The sequence below is a fragment of the Gallinula chloropus genome (assembly GCF_964237585.1).
Source record: "Gallinula chloropus genome assembly, chromosome: 7".
NCBI lineage: Eukaryota > Metazoa > Chordata > Aves > Gruiformes > Rallidae > Gallinula > Gallinula chloropus.
In genome coordinates, this window is record NC_140092.1 from 23,481,147 (window position 1) to 23,499,588 (window position 18,442).

Here is an 18,442-nt window from a genome sequence, read left to right on the forward strand (position 1 = left end):
AGCTGAACAACCCTCGGCATTCGTACTAGGTGACTTTTTTTGATCATCACTCTTACATACTTGTGTGTTTAACTAATAAAACACCTGTGCTTTCGTGGTGGCTGAGCCCCAAGCAGCAGCTGAGCACTGCACACCGCTCGCTCCCGAAAGAGAAACAGACAGACCCTCCATGGATTGGGATAAAGACAGTTTACTGACAAAAGCACCATGAAAGGGTAACAGTAACAGCCGGTGATAACAGAAAGTACTTTACCGACCCGAAGAGGACTGAGGATACCCTGACCACAGCCGAACCGCCCTGGAGGCAGCCAGAGGAGCCGCTTCCCGACCAGTCCCTTTTATGGGGCAGTGAAGTCAGGTGTGTGGAAACAGCCCGGGGTAACTCAGCTCACCTGGGCTGGCTGCTTGGGGAGGTTAGCTCTGGCCTGGTCAAAACCAGTACAGCTTTCTAATGCAGGGTGGATTATCTGCCCGGGAAGTCACTCAGCATGGGCTTTGCTTTCTTACCAGAACCAGAGACTGTGTGTTACAGAATAGCATCCTATGTGCTGTGCATGGCAGGGCTGAAATCTCTCCATCTTCCTCATGTGGGGTGGGTTCCTAACACCTAGCATTATGTGAAGGCTTTTGTGATCTGTTCATTTGCACTTAAAAAGACCTCTGGAATGTGCAGCTTTTGGCACTAAAGGGGTTTCTTAATGGGTCTGTCAGTAAGATCAGACAGGTGAAAGCTCTGATTCTGTAAGTCGATTTTGTTAGATCATTTAAGACTCAGCCTTGTTCCCTTACCCTCATCATCTTGGCTGCAGATAGCATAACAAATGTTTCAATAAATGAATCATGAATTATTCATCTACCTGTGTTTCCCGGAGTGGTGATGAATGTAGAGGGATTGCGGACTCTTCCCAATCCATGTGTGGATTAACAAGGTTGTGGGGGGGGTCTGTGCCACAGACACCACCTGAGGCAGCAGTGTGAATGCATTTGTGTTGCTTCAAAGCTCGCCTGGCTCCCACGGCATTGAGAGTTGCTTTTGTAATTCAGTGCTAACAGGTCCTGCCAGGCCTCTGCTGGCTCTGCAGTGGGTCGCCTCAGGTTGCTGTGGGCCGCGCTGCTGGGACAGGGATACTAGAGAAGGTGCTCTAAGTGTCGAGAGGCAGAGTGGTTCTGGATAGGATCTGCTGCCTCCGGTATCAAATTGCCCATGTTTGTCAGGAGGAATGTGGTATTTTTAATTACCTGACATCACTGAAAAATCAATATGCTACACTGATCTAAAAATATCAATCTAGCATTATATTTCTATTTTTTTCCCCAAAAGAGTCACATTCTTTTATGTTAGATGAATTTATGCATCAGATCAGAAAGCAACAATAGGGCTATTTGTGACTTCCGAAGGTAAAAATTCCACTGCCGTATTATTGAGATTCCTTTATTCCTCCATCCTTTCATCTGAGAGCAGAGAAAATACGGAGAAGGGAACAGTTGTGAATCGGCTTGATTGCAATTCAGTAAGAATTCTGAAATCTGGAGCCAGTATCACAAGGGAAGAAGCATGCAGTGGGATTGAGTTTTGAAATGTCCGTGTATCCTACCTAAATACAACTTCCTATCTATTTGCTTAATTATTTTATTTATTTATACTTCTCAAAACACAAGACACATCAAAGAGTTTAAGGGGAACTACTCAGCTATGCAACATCCCAAACCATGATGTCAGCCTTGTTAATTGCTCGCTTCTGGAAAACCCGGGTGTTCCAGTCACTACTTGGTTTTGCTGTTCTGGGATACAGTGCAACAGAATTGAACAACCACAAAGGAAGATAAACTCTCTGCCACGAAGGCTTTGTTGTTTTAAGTGATCACAGTCCTCTACTGAAGTTCTCCTACTAGGATTCCTTCTTTTCACTCTCCTATGTTCCTTAACTCTTCCTACGGAGCGTGAGCGTTGCCACTGCTGTAGCATTTACTTCGAATGAAAAATCCTGCCCATTTTATCAGCCTGCAGATTGTGGAAGTGATCTTCACAGCTAGATGGCAACAAAAGAATTCCATTAGGCTTCCTTCAGTAAAAAGTGAGAAATGTAATGTTGTGAGAACATTGAAAGCAGCTGCCTGACTCGAATGTCAGCGACAGTCTCCTTCAATTTAAATATTTGCAATAGCCATAATTAAACACTTAGTAATTGGCATCGAGTTAAAATAGAAATACATTACATAGTCTTACTGCTGTGCAGATTTTAATTCAGATTTATATCCTCCTTGGCTTTCTGCCTAGAGTAAGTCTTGTGATTTAAAGGCTGTTTTACAGAGTCTTCTAGGTGAGTAACAGAATTCTGACTTTTTCTGGAAGCAGCTTCCAAAGAGATCAAACAATGTTATCTTCTTCCACTTTTTAAAGACTGAAGAGACTTGCATCTGTGAATAGAGGGATGGTCTGTCTGGGTCACTGAGGCTAGTTTCTGGCTCTTGGAGGCTATCATATTATCTAAACCTTCTAAACCGTTTTTCCCTCATCTTCTAAAACCAATTTTGAAACCAGTGAACCTTGTACACACACTTACTGTCATGGAAGAAGACATGTTAGGAAGTTGGGCTGACCATGCCTCCTGAAAAGATTTGCATGTCAGCAAACATTGCTTGGATTTTGCCCTCATTTTTATTGTTTTGAAGGGCAAGCAAATCAAACCATGGCATAGCATACACTGATAACAGAAATATAGACCTCAACATTCTTACCCAGATATTTTCTATTCTGCTGTGGAAGCCTTGATGATAATGTTTCAGTTTCCTAAAGCTTTTGATTCTAACAGCAAAAAATCTATCATTATAGCTTAAAAATGAAACTCCATTACAACCTCCCCCCCCGTCATTTTTATTCTATTAGGCCAGTATGACCCAAATTTTTCTAATTACACTGTAGAAGTAAAAAAAAAAAAATATTAAAATTCAACCTTGTAGTCAATAGGCCAACTGGAAGATGTCCAGCAGGCCTGAATTTGTCCCAAAAGTATTTTATTTGACTTCAGAGCGCAGTATACAGACTGTGGCTCCACTTCTTGCTGCCTCGTAGGCAGCCATTTTCTGAGCTGTTTCTCTGGCCATGAAGCCACGTTGAAGGATCTTGAACTGTCGTTCCCGACTCTCTTCCAGTTCTTTCCAGTGGTTCCATTGCAAAGAATCCTGCAGGAAAGACACACAGATGACCAGACTGTAGAGATGGCAGTGGTTGTTTTTAGAGGATACACCAAACTTCAGTTTGATAACCTGGCTGATGGCAACACAGTTCATTTGCTAGCATGACTGGGAAACTTGTCAGCATCCAACCAGGCAGGGTGAATAGAAGGGTGACCTGAGCGAGTTCCCTGGTTTAAGACGAATTATGTGTTCTTTCTTTGCCAATAGTTTATTCTTGAAGCCATAAATTAACAGTTGTACAAATCCTACCAGATTTATACTGGTTTGCTGATTCAAAAGCTCAGTTCACTAGGGAGCATTCCCAAAAAGGCTCCAAACAAACAGAAAAGTGCTACATTTCACCTGCTTTGTTGATTAAAATGACAGAAAACACCTTTCTCCTGTAGTCACACTAGCACCGTTTTCAGCAATATGTAGTTCAACAATAAAGGTCTGACCAGAATTGGGCCACTTTCCTGGTAACATTTGGATAAGGTCATGTAGAGCTGAACAGCACTGATGGAAGATACACCAAAAAACAGCTAAATAATTTATAGTAACCTGGATTTTTTTTTCTTTTATTATTTCCCCTCCTTTTTTTAAAAAAAAAAGAAAAGATATGTCCCAGCATTTGAGTGGAACATTAAACCACTGTGGCACTGTGGCACCTTCAGAGACTCACTGTGTAAAGCTAAGATCAAAATCTAACTTCAACTTTCAAACTTTTTTTTTTGTTCATTCATATGACACCAGAGCACTCATACAGACCCCCATCAGGTAGTCCAAATTTCTAGTCAGGAATTTATAATTCATCTTTGTTAATTTAAAAAATGTCCCACATCTGTGATTATGTGGCTGCTTTCCTTTGAAGTCTGCATTTTTTGCTTCTACTTTACTCTGGACTCTATTCAGCAGTGTGTTTAAGCACTTAGTCAAAACCCCAGTTCAGAAAGCCATCCCAGTTTAGGAAATGCTTTCTTCAAATGGGTCTTCAATGTTTTCTATGCTGAAAGGGACAGCATAGAAAGCTATAGAAGCACCTGCAGGTTTTGCCTGCCTGAAATGGGGATTCTGAAGGCAGCAAACACTCAGAATCATAGAATCACAGAAATGTTTAGGTTGGAAAAGACCTCTAAGATCATCAAGTCCAACTAAGCCTAAACGCTGCCAGTCCAACCATTAGCCCATGTCCCTAGGCACCACATCCACTGTCATCTAGAGTAAGTTTAGAGTAACACAAAGGGCCTGTGTAGAGCCTACAGGCCTATCAGTGCTGCCATCCCATGTCGTGGGACCTGAGGAAAGGAGGGGTAAAAACCATGGGAATGATAAACTGTAACAGACCTCGGGTGAGAGGGGGCGACCATCCCGGCTTGGTGTGACGGGAGACCAGGAAAGACAAGAGCTGGAGAAAGGGGGGATGAGAGAGTGTGGCAAGAAGAGTGGGAAGCTAGATGTCATATGGGTGAGCTTTGCTCGGTGGTAGCAGAATGTGTGACAAGAGAGTGAGGTCAAGGCCACAGTTTGGGAAAATCATGCCCATGCAGGAAGCGGGGCATCGCTATTGCCAGTCATGTATGGCACCATCTGCCTCTGCCCCCCTGCCAGCGCTGGCAGTTGGGCAAAGGTCTGTGAACAGCAGGTCTATTTCAGAGCTTTTCTCTGTATGTAACTCCCAGACCTTGCTTGATGCAGTCCTGTTTTTCTGGGGGGTAATCTTTAAGAGCCCTGCTTGCTTTTTACGCTCCACTGTTTTCTCCACAATCTTTCTCTGCAGGTTTAAAATGCGTTCGTCTTTCATCAGCCTTTCACCAGAACGGGACTTGCTTTTCTTTTCTTCTTGCCTGCAAAACCAAGAAGAAGCAAGGAGAAGGTAAAGTAATATCAACCCACAGAATAAATCCATGTGAGCTTGCGTTACCTTGAAAATAATGAATTTTCTCTTGCTTCTGGGAACCAGCTAGACTCAGAACAGGTTTAAATCATATAGCTCAATGAATGTGGTATTCACAACTTGCTTGTTTACAGAACAGCATTACTAAACAGTATAGCATAATTTCTTCCCACGGGATGCCATGAAGGCAGTATCTGAAGTATTTCAAGCCTGACATGACATTCTTTAGCAAAAGCATGTGTAAAACCTGTGATAATAGTGCACATTTTACATGTGAGAAGTATGGACTTTTCCTTTTATCTGATCATTAGTATTCATCTTGATCACTGCATTCCTTGGCAAACAAAAGATATTCATTTCTGTGTAATCCCAATGCCCAGATTCAGAATCTATTGGATAGTGATGTATTAATTAAGGTTAGTGGATTTATGTGAGCATAAATTGATAACATCATGTGCAGCATAACAGTAAGGCATAAGACAGAGGTTATTGGACAGTTTCCCTTTTTTTTCCCTTCTACTGTACCTATTCTTTCTGTCCCCAGAGTTTACATTTTATCTGGTTTTCCTTACTATGCCCCAATTGGCACAGTTTACTCACAACTTCTTTGTGTAGATTACACCACCTTGTTTAGGGATTCATTTAACACCCAACCTTCTCTCTTATTCAGGATTGCCCTTGAATTTGGCTCAGCATGATCAAGCCGTAGTATTATTATCATGTCATGAGCAGCTGTGATCCTCCAGCCAAATTCAGAGCTACCAGAGAATACAGGAAATTATGTAACATGTGCCAGGTTAGACCTGACGCCCTCTCTCGGCTGGCAAGGATACTTTTGTAAAGTCTGTTTGTATTGCAGTGGAACATTACAATTGCTTTTATTGGAAACCAGATGAAGTATGATTCTATGCTTCTAAGACTCCAGGTGACTGAGAGCAGTCCTGTAACTGCTATCTGTTGGTGACAGGGCTAATTTCACAGACAGGTTGCCCCCTGGAAGTGATTTTACAACAGAACTCTTGGGTCTTACACCACACTGTTTTCAGTATAAGGCATACTGTCTGAAGGAGCTGGAGGAAGGGGAAGAAGTTCCTTCTGATGCTAAACCCACCAATTTGCCTTAAAAAGTGCCAGTATATCAAGATTCCAGGGATCCAAGTACTTCTTTCATCTTGGGAGAGATGGCTTTTGTCTGCCTTGTTAGATGATTCATCTTCATTGATGGAAAACTCCATCATTGCCTGTGACAACAAGCATTCTTCAGTGCAGCCATTCTGGACTACAGTTCCCCAAATCCTCAGGAACAGCTGAAGAGATTTGGCCTGTGTTACATTCTGAAATGTGGCTGTGAGCTCTGAACAAAGGCCACAGTTTAGCTTGGCTTCTTACTTCCAGTTGCTTTCCAGCAACACTTCCTGAATCTCTCTGCTGTTTGTGTCATACTGTCTGGTTAGGATAACACTTCCTTATCCTCTTTAATACTGTGACATACTCTGCTACACTGAGATTAATTTTTAACAGTATTCTGTGAATCTAAAAATCATGTACTATCATTTAATCTAATTGAGAAGAGGGATTATGTCTATTTGCATTGTAACAAGGCATTGCATTCCAGGGGATATAGGAGAATATAACAATAACATTTTATGTAAACACTTGATGATTAAATATTGTCAGTGGAAATAAGCAACAAAACCTTTCATTACATGCAAATCCAGATTCTTGTAAATACAATTACAGGAAATACAGCACGAGGTTTAACATCATGAAGCAGCAGCAGCTGCTTCTGAATTAACATTGTAAATAGTTGCTTATCCTCAGACTCTTCCATATGAAGTCATGTGCCAGTCATCTATGCTAGTTCAAAAAGCTGCCAGTCCCATAGATTTTCTCATGCCACACCACATCATAAAGGGAACTCAGAGAGGAAAGAATGAAAGAAGAAATTTTAAAATTCTGATTTTCTGTGATTGTCGGTTACGAGCTCTCAGGACTCAAGACAGAAAAAACCTAATAGGATCTTTGTCCCCCCATATCACATGTTTCCTAAGAAAGTAAGGTAACAGCCAGTCAGAATGGGGTAGTATCCTCTCCAGATTCAGTAGAAAATTGTTTGATAATTTATGAAAAAATATATATGCAGACCCTATTTTAATTTTATTTTTATTTTCCAGCTGCTGGTACTGAATGAGCACACTGAATGCAAACCAATCTTTAAGAAGCATACTAGTTCCTAAAATGTAATGTCAAACCTTTGCCCCAAAAGATAATTTGTTCATTTTCTTCTCTTTTTGTCTTTGATAAGAATCTACCATCCCTTTGTGAGTCTGCCATAATTAAAAAAAAGATTTCACTACCAAAGACTTGGGAAAAAAAGGCCATATTTTTGGTCTGTGTGTATTTGAAATGATTTAACAAACTCTGGTTTTTGCTTAGTGACCTTGTCAGAAACTACTATTTAGTGTTAAGGAATAGATGAGATTCTTGAATGTGCTTCATGTGGGGTGTACATATAAACCCCTCTGAGAAGGAGAAGTAAGGGAATTCTGAAAGATTCAGCAGAATATGGATATGAAAATGTGGTGGTTTAGCCACACTGCAAACAGTGAAAACCAAAGCAAACAGTGAAAACCAAAGCAAACAGTGAACATTTCTTTATCTACCACCAATTTCATTCTCAATTCACTTTCTGTGCAAGCTATGTGTACAGTCAACAGCAGAAAGATTTTGTCTCACTACGGTGAAGTACAAAACAATTCCATTGGTGATGGGTAAAATGTGTCTTTCTACTTAAAACAATATTCCAGGCATTGTAAACTGCAGTTGACATTCCATATTTGTAGTCTTAATGATTTCCTTAGTGAAGATAATGAATTGTAAAAATATGTAAGTATTTTTTTACTTCATGTTTCAGAAACTTGCCCTAGAGTTTGGCAGTCCAGTGTTTTCTTCTGTACATATGCCTTGTAATTATTTAACTATCTACCTGCTCTGCAATTTTAGCATCTGCACAAATGGACTCTAGCTCCAGCAGGTTGCCTGGCCTAGAACTGAAGGAGCACTAAAGGTTTTCCTGTAGGAAGTGAAAACACTTGGGACACTTGTATTAGCTGTGAAAAATGGTGAATCCAAAGATTTGCAAAGAGGGTTCCTCCTGAAAACCACCTTCTGCTTGTTATTTACATTTTCAAACTCGACCTGTGCACCAAAAGTCTGAGGAGACAGATGTACGAGAGCTCTCAGCTGACACAGTACTGGTAGGAGATGGAGTAAAAATGGCTATTTGACCATGTTAGGCACTAAAATACCAGCGGAAGCAGGCAGGGCTCTATTCATAACCTCACCTTACAAAGTGGAGTCTTGTGCAATAAACACAAACACGTATTTAAAAGTAGATGTGGGATTGCCTTATAATGCAAAAAACCAATTTTCTTTTTATTTCCTCATACTCTGTGTCTCAGTGACTGGGTCTGTACTTCTCAGTGCCTTGCCTTTCTTCTGTCCCGCACTATATATGCTTAGTTACTGCAGTGAGGAAAACAAATGTATCTAACTTAACAATTGCCTGTTAGGGGAGTCATTATTTTGACATTTAAGAACACTACACTATTAGATTGATTACTGTTTTGTACTGATGTAAGGGATTTAAGCACTCATAATCCGACTCCTTCCAAAACAGTTAACACACTGAGCACCCAATTTTAGGCGTGGAAGTGATTGCTATTCATAACAGTGTTTGCCTCATTCGAAATAAAGATTATGAAACTGTATAAGCAAAGCTCATTCACAGAATCACAGAATGGTTGAGGTTGGAAGGCACCTCTGGAGGTCACTTTGTCCAGCCCCTCTTACTCAAGCAGGACCACGCAGAGCTGGTGCCCAACACCGTGTCCAGATGGCCTTTGAGTATCTCCAAGGACAGAGCCTCCACCACCTTTCTGGGCAGCCTGTGCCACTGCTTTGGTAACCCTCACAGTACAAAAGTGTTCCATGATACTCAGAGGGACCTTCCTGTGTGTCTTCTCATACCCCTTGTCCTCTCATTGGCACCACTGAGAAGAGTCTGTCTCTCATTTACAGCCTCTCTTCACATATTTAAATTTCTGATTCATCATTGCTGATAATTTTCCTCCTCCTCTTTCAATGCTAGCAAAGAACTCATTACCCACAGTAGGGACTAATCTTACTTGTTTATTGCAAACATATACAGAACTCTTAAGTATTTATGAAATTTCCTAAATTAATGAAATCACAAATATTATGAACTATGAAACCTAAGTCCCTTTCATTGCTAATTATGCAGCTTTTTTCATTATTCTAGACTATGTTTTTGAAGATCTGACACAACAGCCGCATACAGAAATAGCGTGGCACGTGTTCCTGTTACATCTTTCCACCTCCATGTGCTGTCTGTCCCTTCCCTCAGTTGTGTGCTGCACCACAGGGTTGTCTGTGCTGCCAGAGCGTCTCAGAGGTTATTGAGGATGGAGCTCCATTCTCCCCTCCTCACCCTTTGACCCTTAACTCAGGCCTGGACACTCCAGGCAGCTTGTTCTACTTGGACAGGACCACCACAGTCATCCATCCATAACCCACCCTTCTGCTTTTTCTCCTCTCCCTCCTCATAACCATCCTTGTCCTCCTGCCATGGCTGCCCTTACACTATTTCCCACTACGCCCCAGTTCAGGCCAAGAGAGCAGTGCTACACCAGCGTGTGGGCAAGGAGGGTTTGAGCACTGGCAAGTGAAAGGGTGAGAAAGGAGTGTTTTGCCACCCCAGTGCAAATACCATCATTAGTAATCCAGTGCTGCAACCCCAGCATGCTATATCATTGCCACAGCTGTGAAATGGGGACATGGCAAACTTGTGTGTTGGTGGGAGTCTGTGCATCTTGTTCCTCATGGCAATTTCCTGATTCTTCTTCCACATACACAAGGAAGTCAGGGCAGGTTAGTGTCCCATCAGAGCGCTGCCCTGGAAGAACAGCTGCTACCTTCCCCTGGATGTTGCCCTGACCTAGGAGAGGGGAGGAGGCTCAGGCAATGGGCATCATCCTGTCATTTGAAAATGAGCAGGGCGAGAAACAGGGTAAGAAACAAACATGAGCAAGAACAGAAATAAGGATGGTTTCTGTGTACCTAGAGTATGAGCCAGTGGCTAGGGGGGCATGGAAGTGCTGCTGTCATCTGTGTGAGACAAGCACAGGGCAGCACGGTGTTCACGAGGCAGGCTTGCAGAGGAGTCAGGAATTGAGAATGGGAAGTTTCGTGATGTTCTTCTGGACAGCTTTAAACCACAGAGTTGGGTGATAAGAGCAGGCAGTCCCAAGACCACACCAATGCCAAGCTGTAGTAAAGTCCACAGATAATGTGGATGGTGGGAGCCACAGGACTAACTGTTCTGATCTGTTGCTTAGTGCATTAAATTGCTTGCAGGAATAGATGTAGCCTCATGGGAATAAAAGGGAATTGTACCTGAAGTATGCAGGCATGTGCTTTAGTACATTATTAGCATGTTTCAAACACTCATAAATCTTTTGGTGTTTATGTTTGAATCCTGAGAATTCAAATGTTTGTCCACTTTACATGACAGTGCTGATTTTCAAACTGTGAAATTCTAGCAATTAAAGGGATGTCCTACGTACGTACTGAATTGATTCTTAAGCGTTCTGCAAGCACTCACAAAGCCACTGCTGTGATGGATGTCACGACTTGCACTCTATTAAAGGCTGCTTTCTCTGTAATTTTTCATGTTCCATTTCCTATTTTGTTTAATATAGCTCATTATATGGTTGCTAAATGTGTTTCTTCTGGGGTGCATTAAAGGAGTGTGGCCAACAGGCCAAAGGAGGTGATCATCCCCCTCTACTCTGCCCTGGTCAGGCCCCACCTGGAGTATTGTGTCCAGTGCTGGGCTCCCTGCTATAAAAAAGACAGGGATCTCCTGGAGAGAGTCCAGAGGAGGCTACAAAGATGATTAAAGGACTGAAGCATCTCCCCTACGAGGAAAGGCTGAATGAACTGGGGCTGTTCAGCCTTGAGAAAAGAAGACTAACAGGGGGATCTTATTAATGTTTATAAATATCTTACATGTGGGACACAGGGGGAAATGGCCAGCCCCTTTTCAGTGTCTGTGGGGACAGGACAAGGGGCAATGGCTGCAAGTTGGAGCACAGGAAGTTCAGCACCAACATGCAGAAGAACTTTTTCCCAGTGAGGGTGAGGGAGCCCTGGGACAGGCTGCCCAGGGGGTGTGGAGTCTCCTTCCCTGGAGAGATTCAAGACCCGTCTGGACGCCAACCTGTGTGACCTGTCCTAGGGACCCTGCTTTGGCAGGGGGTTGGACTCAATGATCTCTTGAGGTCCCTTCCAACCCCTATGATTCTGTGATTCAGTGTGTTGATGTGTGCCTGTTTGTAAATGACATTGGAAGGAACCTGCTCGGTAGGCCCTCAATTAAACTCCAGCTGACACTAACTGAAGCACCTTAGTTCAGCAAAGCTTAGCTGCCATACTTCAGCTGATTAGCAGTTGACTTTCACATAGTGCTACTTAAGATACAACATGTAGTTTTATATTGATGCATGAGGCTATCTTATGAGGAACATTAGTAATATTTGCTATTCTATCCCTGTAACTGCGAACTAATTCTATAAACATAAATTTTGCTTTTTACATCTCCTGTGCAGCCTAATCACACTGACTTGATAGATATTTCAAGATTCCAGGTCTGTAAATCAGGTTCAAAACACAAAGCCTATAGTTTGTTCAGAGAAAAGCAGAAGTTGAATCAAAGTGTCTAGCATTTGTCAGTAGGCCAGCACGTCGTATTCCTGTATTAACAGAAATAACACCATAGATTAGCATTCTGTGTGAAAATGCATTAAATACACTCCCAAAGAACAAAATTTCTGGTATAGTTTGATGATGCCTCTTTATGGTAGATGCTCAATGTCTTACAACTTCTAGAATAAACTTTGTATTTTCTATATCTGGAGAGGAAATGTGGCTCTGTTAAAATTACTGTATGACTTAGGAGTCTGACTAGAAGCTTGTAAATGAAGTATTTAATTTTGTTCGGATTCTACCACCTTTGGCATGTGGGTCTGTTCTAAAAAACATTTCAAATGTCAGGACAAAAAATAAATCAAAGTTAGTTTCTTATTCAAGCCTAGCTTATTCCAGGATCAGAATGGATTTAGATCCGAACTAAGCCAGAGAGTGTTTTAAAGGAACCCAGAACCATACAAAATTCATAGCCTGGACATCTTGTGTAACAAATGATTCTTTAAGTGAACCAGGATTTATGTAGTATATAAGTTCTTAATGCCATTGTGCATCTCTGCTGGAAAGCGGTGACTTAAGTTGCTCCCACAGGCTGTCACAACACCGAATGTTTAGCAATTTCAGGTTCTGTAGTCTCCATTTCAGGTTCTGTTGTCTTAAAATCTTTTCTCTATATATGCCATGGAAGAGAGCGTCACTGATCTATACAGTCAATCTGGGTATTGATTTATTAAATTCATTAAATTCATTAAACTATCTTCTTAAGTCCTAACATAGTAAAACCCCAGTCTTTGGAGATTAACTGTCAGCAACAAACCAAATTAGAGCTGGCACTAGTGAAAAGTAGTTAAATGAATACATCGATACAGCCTCCTGTAATTGATATTTAGAACTGAATGCTAAGTCAATAACACGAACTGAAGTCTAAGAAGCCACCTTTGGTATCTCAGCAATAAACACAAATCTATGACATGTCTAAAGACATGTGCTTGTAGCCTGTTAGAATATGCCTTCACAACGTCAGCCTGAATGTTTGTTTGCAAAATAAATACGGCCAGGCAAGGACTAACTCCTCAAACTCACAAAAGAAAAAGGTGAAAGACAACTTGCAAGGAAGCAATGGCAGTAAAAGTCACAATGCAGTAAAAATGGCAGAAGATCAAGAGGTGTGCTGTATTTTACGTGTTTACACGGGCTTTCTTCCTGCTCAGCTTCATTTGTAAATAGCTCAACTGCCGTTTTAAACCCTTTGTAGAAGGGATCTGTCTTCTGCATACATGAAGCATCTATGATGGTTATGGATCCTTTATGACAATGAATAATAAATATGATCATGAATAATAAATATGAATAATGAATAGAAAATTGATCAGAGAGCCTGTAAGCTAAGATTTTTCTCTTTGATCTACTGGTATAATATATTTAATTTATAACTTATTATTGTTATCAGAATATCTCCTTCCAAAAATATTTTAACTTCTAAAATAAGGCCTGCCTTTTCACATAACAAATGAAGTTCAAGGAAGAAAACTACAACCCCAATGTACTGGTTTAGATGAAAATGAGAAACTACTTTAAGTAGCAAGCTTGAATGGTTCTAATAAAATCAAATTAGTGCTGATTAGCTGAAAAGGAACAGAAGAAAAGCAGAGCTTCTTTCTCAATATATAATACTGGCTTTGAGTCCTGGGGCAATACTGTCAACACTAGCCTACGGAGTGTCTTCAACCATAAATTCAAAATGATGAAAAAGATTTGTTAAATCTGATGCAAATCATTTTCAAGACTAAAAAGGAAATTCTGGCCCCAATGTAATCCTTGACAAAAGTAATGCTGACTTATACAAGGGCAGTGTTTTGCTCTCTACTTGTTTTTCTCCTCAAGGGGCTAGCAAAATTTTAACTGAGTTGCAATGTCTTGAATGCCACATGCTGTTTTATACTGACTTTAAAGCAGCTGCTCGTCCAAGTTCTGCTCTGAACAGGGAAATCTGGTCCAGTTTGTCTAGAAGAAGTTGTTCCTTCACTTGTTTTTCATGAATTATCTGGTCTCTCTTCTCTTCCTCTGCTGCCTTCTGTGCTTCTCTGAGTAGAGCAAGGCGTTCACGTAGTTCCACTATTGACATTTCACAAATTAAACCATGGCCACCAGTCTAGAGAACATGAAATATAGGTTTAAATAACACTGTAAATACCAAGGGGAGAGTAAATGAGTAAAACCAGAATATTTTGATTGTGTTCCAAATCATGCTGAATATATTTTGACTTCCAAGTAACCTATTTACCGACTGTTTTTAAGGTGTAGACCACAAGGCTCATGAAAAAGCATTGAAATAGACTGTAGATTAATCATAAACGCAATGTATCTGCTGTCAAATCAGTTTTAACTAGACTTCTGAAGTTTTAAAACGTATGATTTTTTTGTAAAATCAGAATGGAGTAGACATTTTTTGTATTTATCTATTTCCAAAGTAAATCACAATATCTGTGGTTTACAACAGTTCTTTGTCCCCTTCACTTTTCCCCCTGCTTTTTCCACTGCTGTTCAGTTGTATTTCTCCACAAATGGGTGGAGTGAGTTTGAGTTTGAAAAAAGAGAATTTCCACCTTTGGCTGGAAAAGAAGTGGAGAAGTGATGGCAACAGCCATAAAGGCAACCAAAGAGAGTAAAAGTACAGCTGATTTTATTCTTGTTCACTTATTTCACACTTTAACATTAGATGTATTTAAAAATCTGATAAATGAGATGGGGGATATATCTGGTGGCTGCAAAAATAGTAGCTTTGGTATCCATTAATGGCTCAGTTCTATTTAGAGGAGCAGGAGATAAATCCAAAGCATCATATTGACTATTCCAACAGCCTTATGGAAGGAAGACATCTTCTGTATAGTTTCTGCAGACTAGCCATGGATATTCTTTAATTTGAGATCTTCATCTGAATACTCATGAAAGAAAGGAAAGAGAAAACCTAAAGGATTATATTTAAAACTGCTAGTGTCAATTTATATTATTCTACGTTATTCTTCTTTCAGCATGGATAAGGAAAATTGAAGAGTATTTTCAGGTACTCTGCTTCTGATATAGTGATAAGATCACAGATTTTTGGATGCTGCCAAGGTCTGGAAATTCTGCAAAAGTGGGCAAAGCCCAGTCTTGGGTGTATAAATTGGTGTGCATCAGTAATAAGCCCAAGAAGTTTGGGATATATTTACTTGACTTAACACCCCTCGTCCTACCCCCGCAAGTCATCTGCAGAGTGCATGTATAACAGCTCTGCAGCTTTTGGGTTCTCTTGACAATCAGTTCTATATACCTGAATGCTGACAGTTTTGAATGCACAGGAAATTAATTTTGCCAATTACCATGTCAATCACTGCTGCAATATGAACAACTATACATCAGTGAATGTTTGTGTTCCTTTAGCTCTTGCCCAGGACTGACAACTCTGTGAATTTGTGAGGATGGATAGAGCACACTGCAGTTGCTTGTCGGTCTCTTTTTGAAAGATATTGGGAGACCCAGATCCTATTGGGGGAATCCAAGGAAAGTTCAAGGGGACTAAGATTTCACTGGCCATCAGCATATTCTTCTGGGTAAAATTCTCATTTCATAAACTTTGTGAGAATTCCAGTTCAGATCTAACCTCTGTGCCACGGGGTCACTTTGTACTTCAGGCTGTGACGTGTCTGCATGCAGTACACATTTCCTCTGGGTGTGTGACACACATGCAGTACACATGTATCTCAACTCCATTTGAGCTTACCTCAGTTAGATCAACAAACTTGTGTCGGATGCTGGGTAAAGACTCAATAGCTCGTATCTGCTGAATTAGTTCATATCTTTTTCTCAGCTTTTCCTCCTCTTCCTCTAAAGCTTGCCGAAGGAGCTCTCGATTTTCTTCACAAACTTCCTGAACTGAGGAGAAAGAACCAGTCTCTGTTAGATGGCTGCATATTTTAACAAGTAGTCTGTCGGGAGGAAAATTCACATGCATTTATGAATAATGATAATAATACTGATCTAAAGGTACTTGAGGGAACAGTATGGCATTAGTGGGAGGAAAGATTAGAGAAACAAATGAGTACTTCCCACCTCCACTATCTATCATTCTATTCAACACATAAACATACTGTATACATACATAAAGTAGGCACTTTGAATTACTTCTTTGTAATTTCTGTTCTAATTAGTGCATACTCTTTCATTATTTAATAAAAAGATACGATACAATAGCATTCATAATTTTGTAAGCTATATATATGACAAATCATTTAATTGCAAAGGCTGGTAGGCTTTGTTAGGCCAGCTCAGAGTGGGGAACACCCTCTACCCACCTCAACCTTTACTGATACAACTATGGAGATTCACAAGCAGAGAAAAGTCTGCTCACCAAAATACACACAAGAGGTCACCTGTTCCTACAGTAGATGTTAACACGGTGTTGCATTAGCATATGTATAGCCAGAACTGTCTTCCCCCTGGACTTCATTAGTTCACCAAAGAATTTCCTTTAAGAATAATGGATAAGTAACAGTATTTCCCTTCATCGTAATGGCTGGTCTGTCTTGGAGGTGTTGCATCCTTCTCCCTTGTGTTCCTCTAGGAGATTTCCTTTCTTTCCTTAGCTAAGATTATTGCCTGGAGAAGACAATAATCTTGAGCCATGATTCTTTCACAGTGGTTGCTAGGCAAATCCTCTCTTAATGATATGAATCACAAGAATCTGAGCTTCCTAACTCGGTTTGACAAAAAGTACAGTCATTCACATATGCTACTTTTAGATGTAAGGGATGCAAGGGAAGCTAGTTGCAGAACATTGGCACTGTATTCCTCCCTTTTAAACAAAGTAGCCTAGTATTTTTGATCTACTTATTACCTGCTTATTGCTGGAATTCATAGTCATGCATGCCTGGCAATGTACAGCCTAGGTCTTTCACTCAACTTTTCTCTCCTTTCTGTAAAAATTGGCCCACTAAAATAAAGATGATTTGTGGACATCTGGCATCATCTCTTATTTTTCTGGCAATATGTAAATACCTATCTGCTGTTTGTATTTCTGGAGCTTTATTTTTGCTTGATGTGCATTCTTGTGTCCTTCCACGACCTGTTCCACCAGCTCTCTCATTTCTTTCTGTTCCTGTAGACGTTTCTCTGCGTACTGGTGCATCAGCTCTGCTTTCTAAATCCCAAACAAACAGGTGAATAAAATTCCTGATAACTGGTGGTCTGAGTGCCTCAAATCATTCAAACAGTACATGGACAAATGGATTCAAAGTATTATATCATCCACAAAAGTAGCAAAGGACATTGGCTGGGGGCAACAGAGAGATCCAGATTTAAGCTCCCCCTCTTTATGTTTTATTTACCCACAACAGCCCTCCATAACATTTGCACTGCCATTTTCCAGGATTCCCTCTCGTGTTTCTAAAAGCAGACAAAAAAAGCATCTCAGTCTGGTTGAGAGATACTAAGAAAAATGCCAGTCTTCTCCTACACAACTGGTGGGGTGGCTGAAGTCATAGCTCTGTAGCATATAAAAAGTCCAATTTTGGCTATCACCTTTCTTTCTTTGTTGGAGGAAATGAAGAGGGTTTCCCCAGACCAGATTCCTTACTGTACTTTCTGTTTTAGATGGAACACTAGAGTTTTAAAAGAAGGGGGAGGAGTCGACATGACAGCTGCTGGTGAATGAAGAATTGGTGTTTAGTACTTCTGGAGGTCTCCATATGGATGAAGTGCCCTGATGACATCTGTTGGCAAACAAAGGGAGCTTCCTGGAATTGGTCAGGTTAGAGCAAGTCTGGCTTGTACATCTGCAAATCCACACATATTGGGACATTTCTGTTAACAAATTGAACAGTTATGCTCTGAAATTGAGGTGAATATAATTGCAGTAATTTTGGAATGAGTGTGAGTGATCACACTGTGCTCAGTTGTACACAACAGGGTTCACTTTAAGGTCTCCCTACAGCCTGTCTAAAAAGATGTAAAGATTCAATGTCAAAAAAGGATGAAAGTTGGTTTTTTTTTTTTTTAAAGGACAGAGAAATCACTCATTTAGCAAGTTTTCCTTTTGCAGTATGGCCTTTATGAAAAATGTATACATTTGTGGTTGCATCTTAAGTTGCTGAGACACTGCAGAGGTCACAGAGAGGTGGCCAAGAGAAAAGTTCTGACTGGCCTGCGGGGCACAGCAGCAAACTGGGCTAATATAGAAGAAAAGCCTGTGATGATGCCTACAGAAAGCTTAAAACCTATAGTATTGCCTATTTCTTGATCACTTGTTTATTTTATAGAAAAAGCACTGCGAAAATGTCATGTGAGTTTGGGAAAAAATAAAAGGAGCTAACAATGTTTTTGGGAAACTGATTTGCCAGATCAGAAACTGTGAAAATACTTCTTGGCATAGATATTCAGTTTTCTATATATAGACATCCAAAGAAGGTTCTCTGCCTGAGAATTTTACCCTAGAAGAGATCTAGGCATGTCATATAATATGAAGTAAATAGAATCATATCAGTTTATGGATACAAGTTCCTTCATATATGTGGCTCTCATTTTAACAAGATAATGACAGTAGTCATA

General features: G+C 40.5%; 1 protein-coding gene across 1 annotated transcript in view; it reads right to left on the reverse strand.

Annotated features, from left to right (window-relative positions):
* Positions 1-3,015: 3,015 nt before the first annotated feature.
* Positions 3,016-18,442, reverse strand: part of CFAP99 (cilia and flagella associated protein 99) — a gene marked incomplete at both ends in the record, with an annotated part of 51,751 nt that continues 36,324 nt past the window's right edge. The window contains 5 exons of the mRNA XM_084266853.1: positions 3,016-3,183; positions 4,859-5,021; positions 13,804-14,009; positions 15,621-15,772; positions 16,895-17,036. Of these exons, the coding sequence (XP_084122979.1) occupies positions 3,016-3,183; positions 4,859-5,021; positions 13,804-14,009; positions 15,621-15,772; positions 16,895-17,036 (831 nt within the window). The remainder of the gene's footprint in view (positions 3,184-4,858; positions 5,022-13,803; positions 14,010-15,620; positions 15,773-16,894; positions 17,037-18,442) is intronic.